Source organism: Macaca thibetana, chromosome 6 (genome assembly GCF_024542745.1).
Source record: "Macaca thibetana thibetana isolate TM-01 chromosome 6, ASM2454274v1, whole genome shotgun sequence".
Classification (NCBI taxonomy): domain Eukaryota; kingdom Metazoa; phylum Chordata; class Mammalia; order Primates; family Cercopithecidae; genus Macaca; species Macaca thibetana.
This window is the reverse complement of record NC_065583.1, coordinates 72,661,765-72,687,375: the sequence shown is the minus strand read 5'-3', so window position 1 is coordinate 72,687,375 and position 25,611 is coordinate 72,661,765. Positions and strand designations below refer to the sequence as shown.

The 25,611-nt window shown below is 35.1% G+C and overlaps 1 protein-coding gene across 16 annotated transcripts in view; it reads left to right on the top strand.

Moving 5' to 3' along the window:
- Positions 1–25,611, top strand: part of FER (FER tyrosine kinase) — a 725,379-nt gene that overhangs the window by 357,984 nt on the left and 341,784 nt on the right. For 14 of the 16 annotated variants that reach the window (XR_007726658.1, XR_007726657.1, XM_050794609.1 and 11 more), the window contains 2 exons: positions 17,134–17,307; positions 19,756–19,855. Coding sequence is in view for 14 of the 16 variants with exons in the window: in XM_050794609.1 (XP_050650566.1) it covers positions 17,134–17,307; positions 19,756–19,855 (274 nt within the window). In the remaining 2 variants the exon portion in view is untranslated. Of the gene's footprint in view, positions 1–6,741; positions 7,782–17,133; positions 17,308–19,755; positions 19,856–21,327; positions 21,456–25,611 lie in introns of those variants that run through there. The other 2 variants (XM_050794616.1, XM_050794610.1) reach the window with 2 other exon arrangements.

The following is a 25,611-nucleotide window of genomic DNA, read 5'->3' as shown; positions in this document are numbered from 1 at the left end:
GTAAGTATATATTTTAGTGAAATGTAGAACCTCATCTATAATAATATTCTTGCAAGAGTATACTTCAGTTTCTCTCACCTGTTCCTTATGTTATTTTTGTTACAACTTTTAATTATATGTGAGTTATAAATCCCACAATACATTATTATTTTTGCTGATTATCTTTTGAATAATTTAAATAATAAGTACATAAGTCTTTATATTTGCTCATTGAGTTACAGTGTATGGTACTCTTCATTTCTTTATGTAGATTCAGGTTTCTAGCTTGTATCATTTTCTTTCTGCTTGAAGAACTTCCTTTCACATTTTTTATAGTGCAAGTCTATTAAAAAAATTTTTTTTTAGGTTTCAAAGTGTAAAAATATCTTTATGTTGTCCTTTGTTTTTGAAAGCAATTTTTACATGTATAAAATTCCTGTTTGGCAATTTCTTTACATATTTTAAAGATGTTGCTGTATTATCATCTAACTTGCGTTGTTTCTGATGAAAAATTTGTGCCTAATTTTTTTTCCTCTGGCTGTACTTAAGGTTTTCCCTTTGTTACTGATGTTAGGCAATTCGTTATGCGCCTTTATATAGTTTTCCCTACATTATTTGTGCTAGGGGCTTATTGACCTTTTTAAACCCGTGGGCTACTCCAGTTTTCATCAATTTTGGAAAATTTTCAGACATTATTTTTAAAAATTGTTTTTTAGTTCTCCATCTTCCTTTTATCTTCTTTGAGGACCCTGATTACATATGGATTTGGCTGTTTAAAGTTGTCCTACAGTTTACTATGCTGTATTTTTCTTTCTTCTCTTGTTTCATTGTGGTTAGTTTTTATTATTGTCTTCTACTTCACTCATCTTACTTTTATTCAGTGTCTAATCTGTTGTTAATTTTATCCACTGTATTTTTCAGCTCAGATATTTTTATTTCCAACTTCCTTTACTAATCCTATTAATAAGGTTAACTTTGATTCTTTCCCTGACCACTTATTTTCAGCAGTGTCTCTTCTTCCCTCACTCCTCCTTTTCTGGCAACAATACTTCCTTTCTTGCCAATATTTAAATTTAAATTACGCCTATGTACCATTCCTTCATCTTCTTGTACCTGCCAAAACCCAATTCTTCCTTTCGCTCTACACCCATACTTTAGGGTGGAACAATTGGAGAGAATAAACAGAAATCAAGTAGTTGGGTCATTTCCATGTTAAAGATGAACAAGTCATAAATATCTCTAGTTGTTGGATTTGAATCACTTTTATACTTTGTATTTCTTGACTTAATATATTTATTCTTTCCTCTGGTTTTGTGAATATATGCAATATATTCAGGAAAGGGGTCCCCAGTTCAGACCCCAAGGGAGGGTTATTAGATCTCACGCAAGAAATAATTCAGGACAGGTCCACAGTGCAAAACGAAAGCAGGTTTATTAAGAAAGTAAAGTGGTAAAAGTACAGCTACTCCATAGACAGAGTAGGGCGTTTCTGAAAGTAAGAGGAGAAATGTGTTCACCCTAGGTACAATACTTGTTTATATACAGGATAGAAAAAGATCATGGGGAGATGTGCTCTGCTACAAGGGTTTGTGATAAAGGATTACTTTTCTTAATTACTATATTTTGCAAGAATTGATGTTATTATCTTTAAAGCAAAATTAGGAATGCTTCTGTTCTCAAGATATCATCGGGGTATCAGGGCACTCCTAAGTCTGGATCTGTTTAGTAAACATTATTAATCTGTTCCCTTAACCATAAACATCTAGAGGCTAGCAATACCTAACTTTCTGGGAATGCAGCTCAGCAAGTCGCAGCCTCATTTTTCCTAGCCGTCAGTCAAGATGGAGTAACTCTGGTTCGAATGCCTCTGTTATTTATAGTTATTTTGAAGTTTGTACATTCTGTCTTTAATCCTGAGGGCATGTTTCTTGTTGGTTTTCTTTTCTTTTTTGTTTGTTTGTTTGTGTTCCTATTAGAGGAAATATTAGGAGATGGAGACCTAGGTAACTGTCTTTTTTCCCCGACTACCTGGTGTCTATTTTTTCATCATTCTTTGAGCACTTGTTTACTTTTTGACATAATAAGATATTCCAATCTCATCTTGAATATTGCTTTCTACATTCCTAGAATAAACCCTTTTTCCTAGGAGTCCTGGTTTCTTTTAGTGTAGAAAATAACTGAACATTCAACCAATTTACTATGTATGGAATTTTAGGTTTCACAGTATTTACAATTACAAATAATGCTACAGTGGATAACTTTGAATAGATGTATTTTTGTAACATGGATGTCTTCATGGTGAATTTTTGGAAATGAGATTTCCAGGCCAAAATGTTAAATGTACCTGTTATGTCATATATTTTTGTTATATATTACCAGTATAAATATCTATAAATTTCCTCTGTGGATCTTGTATCATTTTGCATATCCAGCAGAAACACAGGAGGATGTCAGCTTCTACTTAATCTGGGTAACAGAGTTTGTTCTCAGACTTTTGTATTTTTGTTATTCTGATAGGTAAGACATTATATCTAGAGTGCTTTTATTTTATATTTCTCTAAAAAGAGTGAAATTAAACATGTTTCATATGTTTAACAGCTATCATATTGTTAGGAACTGTTTTCTGTGCTGAAGATGAATTTTACTTTGTGTCTTATTTATGTAAAATTGTATCTGTCTGCATACAGTCAACTTCTGAAATAGTACAATGATAAATATAATCTTCAAATGATGCAAGGTATTTTAAAAGGAAGTATTGCCTTACCTGTTAAACATGAAGTGAATTGAAATATTGGTGATGTTACACATACCATATAGGAATAAGAAGTAATGAAACATGCTTTTTGATGAATCAGTCTTATTATTTAGTAGTCACATAATACATACGTAATGTAACTTGAGCCTGTACAACTAGGGTTTCAACTATATATATTTTTAAAGCAGTAATGTTTAAGCCTGGCTATAGCGCCACTTCTGCTATACCACCGGATTTGAAAACATTGAAATCTTGGTTGAAATCATTTCAACATTTAAAAACTTGGTTAATGAGAGGATCACTTGAGGCCACAAATTCAAGACCAGCCTGGGTAACATAGCAAGACCCTATCATAGCTAATTAACTAACTACACACAACCCCCCCCCCACAGATATATACACACATGCTTTAATCTATTAAAAAAAACATGAGTTTGTTCCCACACAGTTGACATATTAGGAATGATTTGAGCTTAACATTAATTTTGCATTTGTTTATGTCTGAAACCTGAAGAAGCACTAGGTGAATGCAGAAAACTAGAACTAGTTGAACCATGCTGCAGAGGAATACATAGTAGACACACACTTCAGTCCTTAACTGGCTACCTTCGTTTACCTTTTTGTTTTGAGCCACACTCATCCACATGTGGCATTTCAACTTTCTGTCAAATTTTGGATAACTCTCCCCTTTACAGAATTCATAAGTTGCAACCTTTCTGAAATCTCCTTTGACAAGCAAACTTCAGGTCTTTTCAAAATGAAGTGTCATGTTAATATGGTAGTCATGTGCTTCTTAACATTTAATATCTGTAAAACTATGCAAAGTTTTTTCTATTAGGTTTCTGTTTTTAAAAAATGTGTCCCTGATTAGTTTCTTGAGTATCATGCCTTTAAAACCATTTGTCCATAAGCCCTGTGGTTTTTATTTTGCAATTTTTGTACAATCTCATGGTTATCAGGCACAAAAATATTTTGTTACGGTACAACTTATACATTAGAATTAGTTGTGGAGCTTTAAAGTACTGATGTATAGACCCCATCCAAAGCCTGTTAAATAAGAGCCAAGAATTGGCATTTTTAAAAAGCTTGCAGTTGTTGGGCAGGGCATGATGGCTCACTCCTGTAATCCCAGCCCTCTGGGAGGCTGAGGTGGGCAGATCACTTGAACGCAGGAGTTTGAGATCAGCCTGGGCAACGTGGCAAAATCCCATCTCTACCCAAAATAAGAGAAAAGTAGCTGAGCATGGTGGCCTGGTCCTGTGGTCCCAGCTACTAGGGAAGCTGAGGTGGAAGGATCACTTTAGCCCAGGAGGCAGAGGTTAGGAGGATCTCTGCAGTTAGCAGAGATTGTGCCACTGCACTGCATCCTGGGCAACAGAGCAAGACACTGTCTCAAAAGAAAAAAAAAAAAAAGAAAAAGCTTGCAGTTGCTGCTTATTGCAGCCAGAGTTGTGAACTGCTAGTCCAGGGAAACCGTGAAGCTTTGAAGAAAATGAAGAGAAACTCTTATGAGTGGGAAGTATCTAAAATTTCCTTTGAACTTGCAATTGAATCTTTGAAAACTTCAACTTTAGGAGAATTTAAGGAATTGTCTTCTGGATTTCTGTATTCCATAAAGACATAGAGACTCCGAAAACATTCTTCTTATGTAATGGGCAAACTCACAATAGAAACTGTTGTTTCACAGAACCATTTATTTTGAGTTATTGTGTAGTGTACAAATTATGCATTCTTCATGGAATTTTTATGTTGCATTTTAAAAAAATTAAAGCAAGAAGAAAGCAAACAAGTAGTTGGAGGTGTAGTCTGCAGTGAAAAGCTATTTATAACAAGTATTATTTAGATATTTTTCAAGCTTGAGTCATCTTGTTGATTTATTTTCAATGTTTTAGTATAATTATAGCTCCAGTAGTGGTTTGTTCTTTAATCCAGTGTTGTAGAATAAATACTTTTGGTATAATAAACTCAGAACACTGAAATTACTACCTGTTTATGGAATACTGATTTACCTCACTACACAGCTGTTAGTTCAAATTTAGAGGGCAAGAAAGGACTAATATGCATTTCTAAAAGATACATATTTCCCCCTTAGGTGTAGTTTTCTCTTTTTCAAAAGTTGCATGCAGAGTTTTCTTTCTTTATATCATGTATTAATCTTAGTATAACTGGTACTATTTACCTCTGTAGGCTTCCTAAGCATAAAATAGGCATTGTAGGGTTTATGTTAATTATTTTAGAAGCCTGAGATGCTATTTAATGTATGCAACTGATCTCTTTTTTGGGGTAGATGAGAATAAAATTTCTGTAAATTGAATTATTATTCCTCCTTTTTATTATGAAATATGTGATGTGTTTATTTCTAGGAACCATTTTATTTTTGGTCACAAAACAACACTGCCAAAGAATCACATTTAAGAATTCAGAAAATTGGCCATATGCGGTAGCTTCTGCCTGTAATATTAGCACTTTGGGAGGCCAAGGTGGTGGATTGCTTGAGCCCAGGAGTTCTAGACCAGCCTGGGCATCATGGTGAAACCCCATCTCTACAAAAAAATACAAAAAGAAAATTAACTGGGCATGGTGGTGTGCGGTGTGTGCCTGTGGTTCCAGGTACTTGGGATGCTGAGGTGGGAGAATCACCTGAGTCTGGGAGGTCAAGGCTTCTGTGAGCCATGATTGTGCCACAGCACTCTAGCCTGGGTGACAGAGCAAGACTGTCTCTAAAAAAAAAAAAAAAAAAGATAAAGAAAAAGAATAAATCTTTTGAAATCACATTTTACATTTCAGGTAAAAGCAATGTTTTTAATAATATTAATATACAACTAAGAATTCTGAAAAATGTTCTAAAATTTAAAAATCTCCAATTAATAATTTGTTTTCCTGGGGCATTGGAAAATGTGTGCTGTCTTTTTCACTGTGTTAAAGTTGTCCTGTTTCTAATTATCCAGTGAGATATTGGGGCTGGTTAGATAAGATGATGATTTTATTTAATTGTTCCGTTGAGGGAGATATGAGGGACGGGTCATTATTTTAGTTAGAAAGGCAGTTACAATGAGAGGCCTCTTTCATTTTCATATCCGTAGCTTCTCATAGAGCATGTCATATCAAGAGTGACTCGCTAATCTTGCCCTTAAAGGACTTCTCTTTAGATGTACTCATACAACAAAGTAGGTGGCCTAAAGGAGTAGATAGCTTTTCCTTATGGCTCTTCACTTCTAATTTAATGATTAAGTACTAAATACAGATTAAAGATTACTATGTGATTTGTAACCAGTTTAAAAATATTCTCCTTAGTTTAATCTAGTTAGTTATTCTTTTTTATTTTTAGTAACAGGGCCTAGCTCTGTCGCTTAGGCTGGAGTGCAGTGGTGTGCTCATAGCTCACTGTAACCTTTAACTTCTGGGCTTAAGTGATCTTACCTCAGCCTCCTGAGTAGCAGGGACTGCAGGCATGTACCACCATGCCCAGCTATTTTTCTTTTCTTTTTTTTTTTTTTTATTTTTAGAGCCAGGATCTGACTCTGGCATGTCCCACTGCACCTGGCTAGGTAGTTTTTCTTAAAGTAGTTTTAAGATATTAAGACCTTTAGGTTCCCACACTCCTCCTTCCGGTCTAGCACATTAAGAATTAGTTTTGTGGCCGGGCGCGGTGGCTCAAGCCTGTAATCCCAGCACTTTGGGAGGCCGAGACGGGCGAATCACGAGGTCAGGAGATCAAGACCATCCTGGCTAACACGGTGAAACCCCGTCTCTACTAAAAAATACAAAAAAAAACTAGCCGGGCGAGGTGGCAGGCGCCTGTAGTCCCAGCTACTTGGGAGGCTGAGGCAGGAGAATGGCGTAAACTCGGGCGGCGGGGCTTGCAGTGAGCTGAGATCCGGCCACTGCACTCCAGCTTGGGCGACAGAGCGAGACTCCGTCTCAAAAAAAAAAAAAAAAAAAAAAGAAAGAATTAGTTTTGTATTTGAATGTGAGCTCTTCCATTATTTAGGTGTGTGACTTTAGGCAGATTAGTTTATCTGACATTCAAACTCCACATTTATAAGATGAAGATATTTTCTTCATAGTGTTGATAAAAGGAGTAAATAAGAGAAGTCCTGTGAGTGTGCAAGAGGTTGGTAATATTAATGAGTGAAGCCCCAGTAAGTAAAAGAGGCAGAGAGCCTGTCTCTCATTTAGATGAGCAAAGTTAGCTTTAATAGGAGTGGGGTTGAAAGAACTAATGGAGACCATCAATTCCACCTGTCCGTTCTATGTGAGAGAGAAAAAAAGCATTTTTTTACATGGAGATTCGGAAGAAGAAAGTGTCTTGAGTATATAGATTAGTTTATACCTTCTGAGAGTCAGTACTGAGTTTTAATTTTTTTTCCCCCAGAAGTCTATTTGAGGAGTTTGAAAAAAAATAGATAAGGCAGTAGATGAAAAGGCTGATTGGGTTGGAGGAGGAAAGAGAGGACTTTGTTTTTTTAAAAAATGTTGAGCGGAGGGGGCCAATGAAGGATAATCTGGAACTATAGGAAATAGGAAATAACAGAACAGCTTGTCTAGGACATAGAAGGGAATGGGAAAGAGTGGAGAGCAGGAATATATAAAAAAGAAGCTAAAGAAGAGATAAAAATCTCCCAGAATCCTAACTGTAGTTCATTCTTCTCGTTAAAATTTCCAAATAGGCCATTATTGTTTTAACAGTGCTCTACTAGAGCTGGATCAACAAAGGAATCTTCTCTGGATGTGAGCTATAAAACTCAAGGAGTTTGTGAGAATGGTACTAAATAAGGAAGTAGCTATTAATAAGTAGGAAAAGATCACGGGATGCTGGAACTGAAAGGGATTGTGAAGGTTTTTTTATTCAATGCTTAATTTTTGGTGGGAGAAAACTGCTGAGGTTAGGCGATTTACTTCTGAAGAATAAAGGTGACTATGGCCAGTTATTTTTCTGGTTATACTGTTCTTCAGAAGAAGAACAAGAAAGGTGGCCCTTAAGTCCAAGAGGAATAAAAGCAATTGAGGAGCACCAAGAAGCTGGAAAAGTATTGGGAAAGAAAAGGTAATATACTTTCTTAATTTCTTTTCTGGCCTGATCTGTGTTTAGATACTTAGATTTACTTTTTTAATAGCAGTAGTAATACCCTGGTAGTCATGTGGCTCTCTAACTTTTGAGACTGGACAGTGACTGAGCTAATGCAGCTCAGCATCTTTAGTACCAGTCATTAGAAACCAGTTATTTAATATGATTATATTGAGTTTATTTAAAAATATTTAATTAATCTTTGTCCACATATTATTTTTTCATTTATTTAGATTCATATATTCTATTATATGTGTGTATACACACACATACACACATATTTTATTTACTATAATTTCTTTATCCATTCATCTGTTGAGGGTTGTTCCTTGCCTATTATGAATAATGCCTGTCCTAGTCCAAGTTCTGTTGCTATAACAGAATTCCTGATATCGAACATTTTATAAAGAAAAAGGTTTATTTAGCTTATAGTTCTGTAGGCTGAGAAGTTCAAGGTCATCACCCTGGCTTCTTGTGAGAACTTTTGTGCAGTGTCATAACACAAGGAGAAAAATAAAGGGAAGTGGACATATGCAAAGAGAGAAAATCCAGGGACTTTGTAGCAATCCACTTTTGTGGGAAATAATCCATTGCTACAGGAGCTAATCTAGTCTTGCCAGAGTGAGGACTCACTATTGTGAGAATGGCACCAAGCCACCCACATGGGAGGAGCCCTCATGACCCAAACACCTTCCATTAGGCCTCACCTACCAATACCACCACATTGGGGATCAATTTTTATTTTATTTTATTTTATTTTTGAGACAGATTCTCACCCTGTCGCCAGGCTGGAGTGCAGTGGCGCCATCTCGGCTCACTGCAGCCTCTGCCTCTTGGGTTCAAGTTATTCTTCTGCCTCAGCCTCCTGAGTGGCTGGGATTACAGGCGGCCTGCCACCATGGCCAGCTAATTTTTGTATTTTTAGTAGAGACAGAGTTTCACCATGTTGGCCATGCTGGTCTCGAACTTCTGACCATAAGTGATCTGCCCCCCTTGGCCTCCCAAAGTGCTGGGATTACAGGCATGAACCACTATGCCTGGCCTGGGGATCAAACTTTAATGTCAGTTTTGGGGGAGACAAACAAATAGTATGCAAGCCTTAGCAATGTTACAATGAACATGAGAGTACAGGTATCTTTTTGTCATATTGATTTTGTTTTCTTTGGCTGTGTAACCAGAAGAGGGCTTGTTAGATCATATAACAGTTCTGTTTTTGATTTTTTGAGGAACCTCCATATGTTTTACATAATGGCTGTCCTAATTTACATTTCCACCAATAGTGTATAGTGCTCCTTTTCTTCACATTCTTGCCAACAGTTGTCTTTTGCCTTTTTTATAATAGCCATCTTAATAGGTGTGAAGTGATATGTCATTGTGGTTTTGATTTGTAGTTACTTGATGATTAGTGATGTTGAGTACCTTTTCATATTTCTTTTGGTCATTCGTGTATCTTTGGAAAAATACCTGCTCAGGTCCTTTGCAGATCTTGAAAATTGAGCTATTTTTTGTGTGTGCTATTGAGTTGTGTTAGTTCCTTACGTATTTGTATTAGTTCCCTTATTAGACATACAATTTGCAAATATTTTTTCCCATTCTTTAGATTGCTTTTTTATTTGGTTGATTATTTCCTTTGCTGTGTAGAGGCTTTTTAGTTTGGTGTAGCATCACTTGTTTAATTTTGCTTTTATTGCCTGTGCTTTTGGGTGTCATCTTCAAAAAATCATTGCCAACAACAATGTCAAGGAACTTTTCCTTTATTTTTTCTTCTAGGAGATTTATGGATTCAGGTCTTATATTTAAGTCTTTAATTCTTTTTGAGTTGATTTTTGTGTATGGTGTAAGATAGGGATCCAGTTTCATTCTCTTACATGTGGATATCCAGTTTTCCCAAAACTGTTTATTGAAGAGACTGTCCTTTCGCTATTGTGTATTCTTGGTGCCCTTGTCAAAGATGAGTTGATTGTGTATGTCTGAGTTTATTTTTCTGTGCTCCCTCTATTCTTCCATTGGCTCATGTATATGTTTTTATGCTAGTATTATATTATTTTGATTAACATACCTTTGGAAATATAGTTTGGAACAAGGAAGTATGATGCTTCTAGCTTTGTTCTTTGTAAAGATTGCTTTAGCTTTCAGGGTATTTTATGGCTCCATAAGAAGTTTAGGATTTTTTTTTTTCTATTTCAAAATTCTAATGTCATTTTTTATCATTGAAATTTTAATTAGGAATTTTGATAGAAATTGCTTTCAATCTGTAGATTGTTTTGGGTGGTATGGATATTTTAATGATGATCATTCTTTTAATTCATGAACATAAGCGTATTTTCCATTTATCTGTGCCTTCTTCAACTTCTTTCATCAATACCTTTTAGTTTTCAGTGCAAAGATCTTTCACTTCCTTGGTTAAATTTATTCCTATGTATTGTATTATTTTTGATGCTAATTTGGGAGTGTTTTCCTAATTTCTTTTTTGGATAGTTTGTTGTTACTGTGTAGGAATGTTACTGATTGTTTTTATATTCGTGGCAGGAAAAGAAATAAATTTTAAAAAAGAAAAAAGAAAAAGAAATGTTACTGATCTTTATATGTTGATTTTTTAATCCTACAATTTTACAGAATTCACTTATTAATTCTGACAGTTTTTTTTTAATTGGAGAGTCAGTTTTCTACATACAAGATCTTGTCTATTGTAGACAGTCATAATTTTCTTTTCTTTCTTTCTGATTTGGATTTTTAAAATTTCTTTTTATTGCCTAATTGCTCTGGCTAGTACTTTTAGTGTGCCATTGAATAGAAGTTGTGAGAGTGAGCATCCTTTTCTTTTGTCCAATTTTAGGGGAAAAGCTATCAGTTTTTTACCATTGAATATGTTAGCTGTGAGCTTGCCCTATGTAGCCTTTATTACGTTGAGATACATTGATTCTATGCTTGATCCCTTGAGAGTTTTTATCATGAAAGGATGTTGCATTTTGTCCAATACTCTTTGTGCATGTATTGACATAAGCATATAAAGTTATTTATTATTCTGTTAATATAATGTGTCAAATTTATTTATTCATGTATGTTGAACCATCCTTGCATCCCAGGGATAAATCCCACTTGCCTGCTTGGTCATGGTGTAGGATCCTTTTAATATGTGTACAATTTTGTTCTCTAGAATTTTATTGAGGATTTGTACCTCTATGTTCATTAGGGATATTGGCTTGTAATTTTTCTTTCCTTTTTTTTCAGTTTATTTTTATTTTTTGTAGACATGGTGTCTTCCTGTTACCCAGGCTGGTCTTGAACTCCTGGGCTGAAGCGGTCCGCTTGCCTCAACCTCCCAAAGTGCTGGGATTACAGGCATGAGCCTCTGCACCTGGACAGTTCTTGTTTCTTGTAGTGTTTTTGTCTGGCTTTGCTGTCAGGGTAATACTGGCTTCATAGAATGAATTTGGAAGTGTCCCCTCCTTTTTAGTTTTCTAGAATAGTTTGAAAAGTATTGATGTTAATTTTTCTATAAATGTTTTGTAGAATTCACCAATGAGTCAAATAAGGGTCTGGGCTTTTTGATGAGAAGTGTTTGATTACTGATTCAGTCTCCCTACTTGTTTTAGTCTAGTCAGAATTTCTGTTTCTTCATGATTCAGTCTTGGTAGGTTGTATTTGTTTTTATTCCATGGCACCTTGTTCTTTGCAGATTCCCTGCTCTGTCTCCTCAATTCAGGGATTCCACAGGGTTCTGCCTCGGTTTCTCAATGTTATGGTGGTTTTAGAAACTTTTTTTTTTCCATTCTCAATACTTAGAGACAATTTAAGTAGCACCAAAGTTTACTGATTCAAATAATTTAGATATTCAATAGCGAAACATTTGAGCTTTGCACTTTATTAGAGGCAAGTTATTCATAATTGGTTTATGGCAACCATGGACTCCATGGTTATTGATCTCTTTGAATTTCATACTTGTAAAAGTTGGGATTCAAAGAGGAAAGTAGAACTTACATCATGTAGTTCAATAGACAGGGTTTAATTTTGGGAAAATCTTCAAAAGCTTTGGAAGAGCTAAAAGGAAACAGGAGAGGGAGAGAGAGTGCAAGAGTGAGAGCCTGCCAGCCTTCTTCCTATTCCTCAACCCTAGAGACTTTATTTCCTTTTTTTCTGTAATTAAGATCTTCTTTGTTTTATATTTTGTCCTAGAATTTGACTTTATATTATTTGAATATGGTGACTACAGGGTCTTGTTGTTCATATTTTTTCTGGGGTGTTTTCACTTGTCTTTTTGTTGTTGTGCTGTATTTTATTTCTGTTTCATATGTATTGCATGTAGTGAAGTTTTGTCCCCTCTCTGATTTGATAATGTTTTCCTTTTCATAGGTGTTTATCCCATTTTCATATAATATCTAACAGGTAGAGTTAGTGTCTTTTTTATTTTTATTTTTTTTCAAGACAGGCTCTCGCTCTGTCACCTGGGCTGGAGTGCAGTGGCACAGTCATAGCTCACTGTAACCTCAAACTCCTGCATTTAAGGGAATCTTCCAACTTCAGCCTCTTAAGTAGCTAGGGCTACAGAAACAAGCCACCATATCCAGCTAATGTTGAAATTTAAAAGCAAAGCTTTTCAAATTTTTGATTAAAAATTTTTTTTGTAGAGACACTGTCTTGCTACATTGCCCAGGCTAGTTTCAAACTCCTGGCCTCAAACAGTCCTCCCACCTTGGCCTCCCCAAACACTGGGATTATAGATATGAACCACTGCTCCTGGCCTCATTTTTATTTTGTACTCACTTTCAATGATTACTTTTTGTCCTTTTTTTTTAAATGGATCGTGTAAATTTTCCTTAAAAAGCACTTTTGATAATTCAGAAGGTATAAATAGCCTGCTTATTTAAAAACCTTCGCTTGGATAACTTCAGAAACTTAAGAATTATAAACTCAAATTTATACTTCTTGATATACAAACTTCAGAACTAAAGCTGTCTTCTGACTCTTCTATTTGAAAAGTTACTTAAACTTCTTTCCATCAGTCTCTCATTCTTGATTTTTGTTGGTATCCTGTGGGATTTTTGTCTAGTCTAGTAAAATTAAATTATTATCACTTTAAAGTTTTGTAGCTCTTCTTTCAATAATGATGATATTTATATTCTGTTTTGCAAATTTTAACCATGTTTTCTTATGATTATATTATTGTTATTTGCCCATGATTAAATTTTTCTAAAATTAAAATTCAGATATTTTTACTTTTTAAATATTTTTTAACCTGTCTATAATTTTCAGCATCAGTGACTTCCTACTGGTAAAATTCAATTGTAAGGAACACTGTTAGCAATCATTTCTGTATGATGAAGCAATTTTAATGTCTTCAAGTGGCTGACAGTATTTTGTTTATTAAGTTACAAAGAATTAGCTTGCAGCTGGGTGCAGTAGCTTATGCCTGTAATCTTAGCACTTTGGGAGACTGGCAGGAGGATCACTTGAGGCCAGGAGTTTGAGACCAGCCTGTGCAACATGGTGACACCCTGTCTCTATTTTTTTTAAAAAAAGAAAAAGAATTATCTTCCACAAATTATCCTAAATAACAATTTATCTGTGCCCTGATCATTGCTATGCTGTAACCAAAGAGCTATATCTGCAACGTGCTATTCCAGTTGTACTGCAAATATTGAAATGTATCTTTACTTTTGTTTGTTTCTTTGTTAAGCATCTATTAACATTTTACTCTCCTCTGTTTTAACAAATATCCCACCCACCCAGCTAATTCAAGGAATTAGATCATCCAGACATCTTTTTGTGTGTGACTTTCAACCATTCCTTTTAGGTCAGTGTTTCATTTGCATTACATGCTGCTCTGCTATTTCTGTTATTTTTTCAGTTGAAGATAGAGCTGTTTATTTTTTCTTCACTATCAGATTATATTATTACCTAATTCAATGTTAAAAAAATATTTATGACTGGGCATGGTGGCTCACACCCATAATCCCAGCACTTTGGGAGGCTGAGGTGGGAAGATCACTCAAACTCAGGAGTTCAAGACCAGCCTGGACAGCATAGTAAGACCTTGTCTCTACTATAAATCAAAATAATTAGCTGGACGTAGTGGTGCATGCCTATAGTCACAAATCCTTGGAAAGCTGAAGTGGGAGAATCTCTTGAGCCTGGAAGGTTGGGTCTGCAGCGAGCCATGATCGTGCCGTTGCACTCCAGCCTGGGTGACAGGGTGAGACCCTGTCTCAAAAAAAAACTCTTTAAAGCCACTTTTATGGCATGTATTTAATTCATGGTTTTATTCTACATTCCTCCTTCCTTTTTTTCTTTCTTTTTTCCTACTTCTTCCCTCTTTCCCTCCCTCTTGTCTCAAACATCACAGTAAATACTCAAAATATTAAACATGATCCCATCTTCATGAAGCTTCCATTTCAGTTGAGGAGACGTTATAAAAAAACAAACCACCAATTATACATATAGATAAATAATTGTTTTAAATGCTGAGAAAAAGTAAGACAGAATAACAAGGATTAGACTTACAGGACATTTAGCTGATTACTAAAGGAAGATATGGATCTTGCCAGGTGAAGGTGAGGAAGAGCTTCTAGGTAGAGTTAAAAACTTTCAGGAAGAGATTGGAGCTTGATAGGTTTAGCAAACTGAAGAAAGAACATTTCTAGCATTTATTTCGCTTGGTAGAGAACAGCAAACATGAAGTTGCAAGGATAGATTAGAGGACAGATAATGGGAGACATTGTAAGTCTTAGAAGGAGTTTGGGCTGGGTGTGGTGGCTCATGCCTGCAATCCCAGAACTTTGGGAGGCCAAAGTGGGTGGATCACTTGAGGCCAGGAGTTCGAGACCAGCCTGGGCAAAATGGCAAAACCCCGTCTCTACTAAAAATACGAAAATTAGCTGGGCGTAGTGGCTTATACCTGTAGTCTTAGCTACTTGGGAGGCTGAGGCACGAGAATCACTTGAACCCAGGATGTAGAGGTTGTAGTGAGCAGAGATTGTGCCACTGCACTCCAGCCTGGGTGATGGAGCAAGACTCCATCTCAACATAAAAGAAAGGAGTTTGGATTTTTCTTTAAATGAAAAGGAAAGCCAATGTAGTGTTTTAAGGAAGACAGTTACATTAATTTTTAATTTTTTATTATTATTATTGCTACTTTAAAGAGAATGGATTGGAAAGGAGCATGAGAGTGTACCATTTGGGAGATGTTGTAATAGTCTAAGCCAGAGATAATCATAACCTTCAAAGGAGTGGCAGTGGAGATAGAGAGAAGACGATGGATTTGTGATTGGCTTTGGAGACAGAATCTGAAAGACTTGCTGATGGATTGTTCATGGAGAAGGGTGTCCTGGGATTCAAAGGAGCAGGGGACTTCTGCAGAAACACAGGGAATGTTTATTAGCAGCATTGGGGTGTTGGGAGTGAGATAGAGCCAGGCTTTTGTTAAAACTAGAAGATGACAGGAAAGTTCTGAGAAGAGGTATGAAGAATTTTCTAATTATAGAGCAAGAGTTCTTGACGATACAGGATTCTATAGATAGTGGCTTGGGTTGGATTAGGAGATACTGAGGGCAATATGGGGTTGACAGAATGGCAGTATATGCTTTGAGACCTTGGACTTCCTGTAGTGACTACAGTGAACAGGGCTTTTAGGCAGGTTGGGATGTACCCTTCTGGGAGAGGAGTGCAATCTGACCCAATTGTGTGATCTTTTGGCTTCCAAGAAATCTTCTTCGCTAGGCTGCAAGGACTCCTACATAGAATTACAAAAAGTTACTGCTACAAAGCACTTAAATAATATTTATTTTTGAAGATAAAGCAAGAAGACTGTCTCTCACTTTTTATTTTTTTTGTAGCATTAATATTCTGCACATGCCATAGAATGTTTCTCCAACACTGCATAGTTTGAAGTGAAAATACTGGATGAAAAAGGCAAAGCTACATATATTATAGCCATTTAGTTTATGTTTTTAATCCATGTTTGTATAGTTTTATACTGTTTGCATCTTTGTTAAATTTTAGATTTTGAAGTAAGGACTACATTAGTTTTAAATTGCTTTGTGGTGTTAAGAGCAAGTTAGTGATTATATTTTCATATTTAAAAGTAAATATGATGGGTTTATAGGCCACACATATGTTCTGTGTTCATCATATCATTTCACAACTAAAAATGAGTCCGGTCCCTAAATAACTGTTCTCAAAGGTTGTTATTTTTTAAAAAACATGCAATACAGTGTATCAAAAACAAGATTGACAAGTCAGATCCTGGCAAGTATGTATTATGACTAAGAATTTGCTTTCTTTAGGCTGTAATTTTGCTTCAGTGCTTATGAAATTTTGATTTTTGATTACATTGGAATATTAACAGAAAGAAAATAATCCTATTCATTCACAGATCAAAAATAATAGAGTAGAAAATTATTATTGTCAGTATCTGAAACCAGACTTCGCTCATTTAAAAAATATCTTTTGGATCCACCCTATCACAGATCTTCAATATTGTTTCTGAATAGAATATTGAATACTTATAGTGAAGAGCATTCCTCTGTTTCTTTTTTTTTTTTTTTTTTTTTTTTTTTTAGTATATATATGTCAGGAAGTCTAATAATGATTTGTTCTTCTAGCAGTTTCCGTATGCCCACTGATCCCAAACCTACAATTATGTGCCTCTTGCTATTGAGGCAGTGTGTTGTGCCCTTTGGTGTATTGTGCTGGAAGAACTATTGAAATGTAAAGATATTTGTTAGGAAAAGAACAGGGCTATAGATAGAAATCCATTAAATGCCAGTATTCTCACAGGCAACAAAAGAACAGGTACCAAAGATTGAAAAGGAAATTTTAGAAAGGGAGGAAAACAAGCCAGGAATGTTGAAAATAGGAAACTAAGTGAGCCTCCACAAAAGACAGTTTCAGAATGAAGTTGAGTCAGCAGGATCAGATGCCACAGAGAGAGGCAGGTTAAGATGAAGATGGGACAATGTCTGTTGCATTTGACCATTAGGAACTGAAGACCATAGTGGGGCATTAGAATGGTGTGGCAGAGCAGTATTTCAGTGTGCTGGAAAACAAATGAGAATTGATAAAGTGAAGACTACAACTCTTACAGAGTCCCCTAATCTTTTTCTTAGTTTTCTGTGTAGTCTCTGATTATAGAATTTTGAAGTATGTGTAGTTGAAGTTGAAGATGTTAAATATAAACCATTCATAGATCTTTACACAGTTGCCAGAAATCTATTTTTTATATTAATGTAATAATTTATCTAAAACTAAATATTTAAAGTTTTGAACTCTTAAAGCACAGCTAAATGGAAACCTTTAATGCAAATGTTAATTTTGTTTCTTTTTTTTTTTTTAGTCTTGGCTACTTATGATTCAGCAGACAGAACAACTTAGTAGGATAATGAAGACACATGCAGAGGACTTGAACTCTGGACCTTTACACAGGCTCACCATGATGATTAAGGACAAGCAGCAGGTGAAGAAAAGTTACTTAGGTGTTCATCAGCAGATAGAGGCAGAGATGATCAAGGTTCGTTTTTCCATATTGAAGTTCTTTCTTGAAATTGTTTTCCAAATTCACTGAAATATTTTACCTTATTTGACTTTAAAAATTATGTATTTGTCATTTCCCAACAAGAAATAGGTTTATGGTCTCTAATAAGTAATATCTTATTGAACATAAAACACTGATTATAGGATATACTGTTACTATATATACTCATATGAAAGAAAAAAGAGGCTCCCAGTTAAACTATGACACAAAGCTTTATCACTTAGGCATTTTAGTTTTTATTTACTGAAATCATTCTCTGAGTCTTTTAAAACTAAATTTGTCTTATCTAATACTTTGCATAAATAAAAAAGAAAATATAGGCAAAATTACTTTTGGTATTCTTAAATTTACATATCCCTAATTTTCCCTACATTCAGAGTCTGTCTCTCTGAATGACATTTTTCAAATTATTTTTATTGTAGAAATTTGTAAATGTATAAAAGAAGAGAGAATAGTAAAATGAACTTCCACCTACCCATCACCTGAATAGTCTCTGTGTTTTCTATACTCCCACCCACTTTTTTTTTTTTTTACATTGGATCATTTTAAAGATATCATTTTATCCATAAATATTTTAGAATGTATAGCTAAAATCAGTGTTCTTGTTAAAAATGTAACTAAATATCATTAATTTGCCTAAAAATAATAATTCCTTCATGTTATTGAATATTCTTTGTTGAAATGGTTGTTGTTTAAGCTTTTATTTATAGTTGGTTGGTTTCAGTCAGGATCCAGATACCATCTATACCTTGCATTTGAATGATACTTTAAAAAAATATGTAGGTTCTCCTTCCTGCCCAGTTTTTAATAAAATGCTATTTATTTGTGGAAGAAACTAGATAATTTGCTCTATATAATTGAATTTCCTTCATTTTGGGTTTTTCTGTTAGCATCTTTTGATGTGGTTTACATATTCCTTCATCTTTAATCTTTTCTGTAAATTGGAATTTAAATCTAGAGACTTGATAAGATTGGGTCTAGCTGGGTATTTTGGGCAAGAATACATCATAGGTGGTAGTATATACTTCCTGCAGTTTTATATCGGGAGGTATATAATGTCGATTTATCTTTTTATTATGTGAAACTTGACTGATTGGTTCCAGTGTTGTCAACCTGAGCAATCGATTCAAAAAGTTTTCTGGCTTATGCCTGTAATCCCAGCACTTTGGGAGGCATGGTGGGCAGATCGCCTGAGGTCAGGAGTTCAAGATCAGCCTGGGCAACATGGTGAAACCCCGTTTCTACTAAAAATACAAAAATTAGGTGTGGTGGTGCAGGTCTGTAAACCCAGCCACTTGGGAGGCTGAGGCATGAGAATTGCTTGAACATTGGAGGCAGAGGCTGCAGTGAGCCTAGATCATGCCATTGCCCTAACAGCCTGGGCAACACAGCGAGATTCTGTCTCAAAAAAAAACAACAAAAAAAAGTTTTGTATTAGTCTTCTACCAAAATAGTTTTACAAAGTTAACCAGTGAGATTTTTCTTGAATGGGGAATAATTTGAAACTCATTTATATTTATATTGTAGTTATTTTTGTTTATTCACACAGTGTCATCATCTGTGTCATCGAGAACATTGATGATACAGAATTTCTTTAAAAAGGGTTTGAGATTATTTTCCAAGTTGCTGATAACCCCTTTTGCAACGTTTTGATGCTTTCTCTTTCTTAGTCTTCTCAAATGGCAAATTTGAAAATCTGTAGACAATATCTGGTACACGTATTTTTTCCTTAAATTGCATTTAAATGGCTTTTTGACTACAGTCAAGGACTTGCAATTGTGTCATTGTTCCATAGAAATAATATCTTAATTGTATTTTTAATTACAGAACATATTTCTGCACTTACCAAGTTAATTTTTTTTTTGAATTTTAGATAATGGCAGTGTTATTCTGTATTTGCCACCCCCTTTCCCTGCTGCCTTTTTTTTTTCGAGTCAAGTTTCAGCCAGGCTGGAGTGCAGTGGTGTTATCTTGGCTCACTGCAACCTCTGCCTCCCGGGTTCAAGCAATTCTTGTGTCCCATCCTCCCGAGTAGCTGGGATTATAGGCGTGTGCCACCACCACAGCCTGGCTCATTTTTTGTATTTTTAGTAGAGACAGGGTTTTGCTGTGTTGGCCAGGCTGGTCTTGAACTCCTGACCTCAGGTGATCCGCCTGTTTTAGCTTCCCAAAATGCTGGAACTACAGGCGTGAGCCACTGTGCCTGGCCTGATTTGCTATTCTTTTGTTTGTTTTCACATGCTATTGAATTTAGTACTGATTTTAAAAACATATTTGTAGTTTATTTTCTATAATTGTATATTAAAGAACAACTCTGACCTGTAAGTAGTAAAGTACACATCAGTTAATACTTTGGAATTTAAGTTCTTGAGCAATTTAAATTTAAACATTTTAAAACATTTATGCATTTTGTTTCTTTGACAGGTTACAAAAACAGAATTGGAGAAGTTAAAATCCAGCTATAGACAATTAATAAAAGAAATGAATTCTGCCAAAGAGAAATATAAAGAAGCTTTAGCTAAAGGTAAGGCAAAATTTTAAAAATTGTTTACTTAGGTGATTTTTATTCTTACTATTACAATAGAAAATAATGTCAAAAACCACAATTACTTTTGCACCAACCTAATAGTTGTTTTTTTTTTTTTCTGTCCATCATTTCCATCATTGTTGTTGCTTTGAACCAGGATCTGATCAATGTAAACATACTGCATTTGATTGTTGTGTCGGTAGACTCTTAATCTTTTCATCTAGAACAGTCCTCCTACTTTTTACTGTATTTTTTTTTCCCCAAGAGTACAGTTTTCTTGTAAAATTTCTCATATGCTGGATTGTCTGACTGCATTCTCATGACTACTATTTAACTTGTCCCTAATCTATCCCCTATATTTCCTGTAAATTTAAGGATAGTTCTAGAGGCTCGACTAGATTCAGGTCAAACATTTTTGACAGGACTGCTTCATAGATGACGATGTATACTTTATGTTGCATCCTACCGGGAGGCACATTAAGTTGGCTTGTCTTACTCTCAGTGCTCAGTCAAGTTTGATTACTTAAGTCAAGTAGTGACTGCCAGATCTCTCCATTGTGAAGGTACCTTTACCCCATGTAACTGATAAGTAACTGCAGAGAGATACATTGGCATGTGTGGATAACCTATCCTCCAACAACCTTCTGTCCATTGGCATCACTTGGCATCCATTGATCATTCTTGCCAGTAGCAATATTACATTAACATCCTATCATTTGTAAAATGCCTAGCAGATGACTGGGAGGAGAAAGGAGGGTTGAGGGAAGAAACAGAGAACAGTGCAAAGAGGGAATAAAAAGCTGGAAATGGGAAAACAATTCCAAAAGCTTTGCTGATACCCTTCTCTTTTTACGTTTAACTCTTTCCAAAGTCATGAACTCTTTAAGGTAATGCAGGCTTGAAGCAGTGAGCAAAGAAAGCCTCTTGCTCAGGGCTGTCACTCTAGTAAGAGGTGAATGCATTTCAGTTAGAAGTGTTTCTTGACAGCAGCATAAAATAACAGGTACTTAAATGCAAAATACACAGATTTTACCTTCCTATTGCAGGTTAAATTCTGAATACCTTTAGTTGGTTAAACACATGGTTAGGTTTAGCCATAAAACAGTTTTGTGAATCCATAAAGCTTTGTGTCTGCACTAAGTAGTATAAAGGAAATAATATATTTTAAAAATCTTTTTAATTGTATATATTAGGAAATAAATAATGCTCTGAGATTTATCTCTTAGGAGACATCCAGAGGTTTGTTGGGGGTTCTGGCAAATATGGGGAATTCAGGTACTGTTTGCCATCATGTGCCTTAACAACTCCCTTTGACTATCATCAATGCTGTTGTTGTTCGTGGGAAATAATTCTAATATGGGTTTTAGTCTGTTAATTAATTTAAAAAATCATGAATAGTGAATGTTTGTGTCAGGAGTAACAAAGTAGTATTTAAGCTGCTGAACCTGCAGTCTGTTTTATACCATCAGGTGAGAGTGAGAGCCGAGTGGGAGGTCTTTCTGGACCAATGGTGTGCAAAATACTCAGCCTTCCTTTCTGTTTTTCCTGTGTCTTACCAGTGAAGAAGTGATGGATGATTGTGGGAATAAATTATGTTGTAAGTACCTGGGATTAGTAAGGATTAGTATTTTAGTATGTATTTGTATAGATGCTGTTTAGGTCTTTTTTTGAAAATCAACTATTGAGATTATGAGATAATCTGAGAAATTTTACCCAGACAGGATATTTGATATTAAGGAAATCTTGTTATATTATAGGTTTGATAATGAGACTGTGATTTTTTTTTGAGGTTCTCTTTATTTTTGAGGTAAATGCAGAAATATTCACAGCTGAAATGATGTGATATCTGAGGTTTGCTTCAAGATTATCTAAAGAATAGGGAGTAGGTAGATAGAAGTGTAGATGAAACGTGATTGGTCATGAGTTGATGATTGTTCAAACCAGTTGATAGGTACATGGAAATATTGAACAATTCTTTCTACTTTTATATAGGTTTGGATTTTTCCACAAAAATTATATAAAAATAAAGAATGTCACCATAAGAAATGAAGGAAACTAGACATTGGCATAGGCAAGGATTTCATGACCAAAAACCTAAAAGCAAATGCAATAAAAACAAATAGCTGGGACCTAATTAAACTAAAGAGGTTTTGCACAGCAAAAGGAACAGTCAGCAGAGTAAACAGACAACCCACAGAGTGGGAGGAAATCTTCAAAATCTATACATCTAACAAAGGACTAAAATCCAGAATCTACAACAAATCAGTAAGAAAAAACTAACAATCTCATCAAAAAGTGGGCTAAGCACATGAATAGACATGAATAGACAATTCTCAAAAGAAGATATATAAATAGCTAACAACCCTATGAAAAAATGCTCAACATCACTAATTTTCAGGGAAATGCAAATCAAAACCACAATGTGATACCTCCTTACTCCTGCAAGAATGGCCATAATCAAAAAATTTAAAAAAAAAATTAAAAAAAAAAAAGCAGTAGATGTTGGCATGGATACAGAGCTCAGGGAATGCTTCTACCCTGCTGGTGGGAATGTGAACTAGTCCAGCCACTATGGAAAGCAGTGTGGAGATTCCTTAAAGAACTAAAAGAACTATCATTTGATCCAGTAATCCCACTACTGGGTATCCACCCAGAGGAAAAGAAGTCATACGAAAAAGATACTTGCACACGCATGTTTATAGCAGCACAATTCACAATTGCAAAATTGTGGAACCAACCCAAATGTCCATCAATAAACAAGTGGATAAAGAAACTGTAGAAGAGTATATAAAGAGTGCACCTGCCTTGCACTCTTCCCCTCAAAATCTCTTCCCCTCAAATCCCCAAAGTCCACTGTATTATTCTTATGCCTTTGGGTCCTCAGAGCTTGGCTCCCACATATCAGTGAGAACATAACTCAGGTTTTCCATTCCCGAATTACTTCACTTAGAATAGTAGTCTCCAGTCTCATCCAGGTCACTGCAAATGCTGTTAATTCATTCCTTTTTATGGCTGAGTAGTATTCCATCATATATATATATATATATATATATATATATATGGAAAACAAAGAAATCAAAGAAAGGTCTCAGATATTTCAGTATCAGATTATTCTGAACCTATTCCTTATCATTTTATATTTATATGCTAATACATTTATGTATTAATTCCTTCATTTAATCACTCATTTAAGAAGATTTTCTTCTGTTTGGTAAATGCCAGAGATATAAAAATGAAAAGGATGTGGACTCTACCTTCAAGCCATTGAAAGTTGAATTTTTTTTTTTTTTGAGATGGAGTCTCGCTCTGTCACCAGGCTGGAGGGCAGTGGTGGGATCTTGGGTCACACTGCAGCTTCCACCTCCTGGGTTCAAGTGATTCTCCTCTTCAGCCTTCTGAGTAGCTGGGACTACAGATGCCCGCCACCATGCCCAGCTAATTTTTGTATTTTTAGTAGAGACGGGGTTTCACCACGCTGGCCAGGATGGTCTCTATCTCTTGACCTCATAATCCACCCGCGTTGGCCTCCCGAAGTGCTGAGATTACAGGCATGAGCCACCACGCCTGGCTGAAAGTTGAAATTTTTATAAAATCAAATTTTTACCCAATTAAAAAAATTTTCAAGCCTGTATAAAAGTTGAAATGATAACATAATGAACTCCTGCATACTTTTTACCTGGATTCACAAGTTGCCAAAATTTTGTCATGACTGGACTTCTGCTGTCTCTATTTCTGGCTCTGTCTTTCTATGTGTATATGTATGAACATATTTATATAAAGTTTTCTTTTGATGAAGCACTTGAAAGCATGTTGTAACATCATAACATTTCCTTATAAATATCTAAGCATGTATTTTCTAAGAACTATATTTTCTAACACAACCCAAGTTAGCATGCCCAAGGAATTAAACTTTGATACACTAATAAAACTAAATACATACTCTGTTTTCAAATTTATTACAAAAATGTCCTTTATAACCTTGTTTATTTTGGATCCAGGGTCCAAATAAAGGATTATATATTGTGTTAATTGCCATGTAGAAGAATTTCCCTTACTCTCTTTATTTTTTAATAGGTTTATTTTGATACAATTAACATCCAACAGCACTTATTTAAAATATTTATTTTGATAAATTTTGATATATGTACACACCTGTGAAATTATCACTACAATCAAGATAATGAACATGTCTTTCACCCCTGAAAAATTCCTGGTGCCTTTTTGTAATCCCTGTCTTCCACCTCTCTGTGATCTTCCATCTTCTATCTCCAGGCAACTACTAAACTGCCTTCTGTCACTATATAGTTTGGTTTTCATTTCTTAGAATATTTAAAAAGGAACCATACAGTACACACTCTATTTTGTCTGCCTTCATTTGTTCAGAATAGTTATTTTGAAATCTATCCATGTTGTTGCATGTACCAGTAATTCACTTTTTAAAATTGCTCATTAGGACTCTATTGTATGGGTCTACTACAGTTTGCTTATCCATTTTCCTGTTAATAGGCATTTGAGTTGTTTCCAGTATTGGGCCATTACAAATAAAATGACTGAACATTTATGTACAAATCTTTGTATGGATATGTGGTTTTATTTTCCTTACATTAATACCTAGAGGGGGAATGACTAAATCATATATTGAGATATGTTTAAGTTTTGAGGAGCCTACCAATCATTTTCCCAAAGTATCTGTACCATTTTGCATTCTTTCTAGTAGTGTATGAGTTTCCTCCACATGTTGGTAGTACTTGGTATGACATATTGGTAGTACTTGGTATGTTTCCTCCACGTATTGGTAGTGCTTGGTATGACCAGCCTTTGATCTTAGCTGTGTATCTCATTCCAGTTTTACTTTTCATTTTCCTAGTCACCGATGATGTTGAACATCTTTTCATGTGCTTGTTTGCTATTCATATCTTCTTTACTGACGTACGTGTTCAAACCTGTTGCCTATGTTTAAATTGGGTTGATTTCTTATTACTGAGGTTTGAGAGTTCTTTATATTTTCTGCATATAAGTTGTTCATTAGAAATATGATTTGTAAATATTTTCTTGTAGTTTGGGGCTTATATTTTTTAATGTTGACTTAAGTACAAATATTTGTAGTTTTGAAGAAGTCTAATTCACTTATTGTTTCTTATATGGATTGTCTTTTGGTGTTGTATCTAACAAATATTTGCCTAACTTAAGGTCACTACGATTTTGCGCTTTCTTTTCTTCTAAAATTTTTATAGTTTTAGCTTTTATATTTAGGTCTGTGATCTCTTTTGGCTTAATTTTTGTGCATGATGTGAGGTAAAAGTTTAAATTTATCTTTTTGCATGTGAATATTCAGTTTTCCCAGCTCCATTTGTTGAAAAGACTGTCCTTTCCTTACTGAACTGCTTTGACATCCTTGTCAAAAATCAATTGACCATATATGTGCGAGTCTATTTTCCACCGACCTGTTTGTCTATCTTTATGTCAGTACTACACTATCTTGATTACCATTATGTCTTAGTCAATTTGGGCTGCTGTACCAAAATACCATAACCTGGGTGCTTAAAAACAACAGAAATTTATACCTCACAGTTCTGGAGACTGGAAAACCTAAGATCAAAGCACTGGTAGATTTGATGTTTGGTAAAGACCTGTTTTCTGTTTCATAGATGGTACCTTCTCCATGTGTTCTCACATGGTAGAAGGGGCAAATGAGCTTCCTTAGGCCTAATTTATAAAGGTACTAATCCCATCCTTGAGGGCTCTACCTTTAT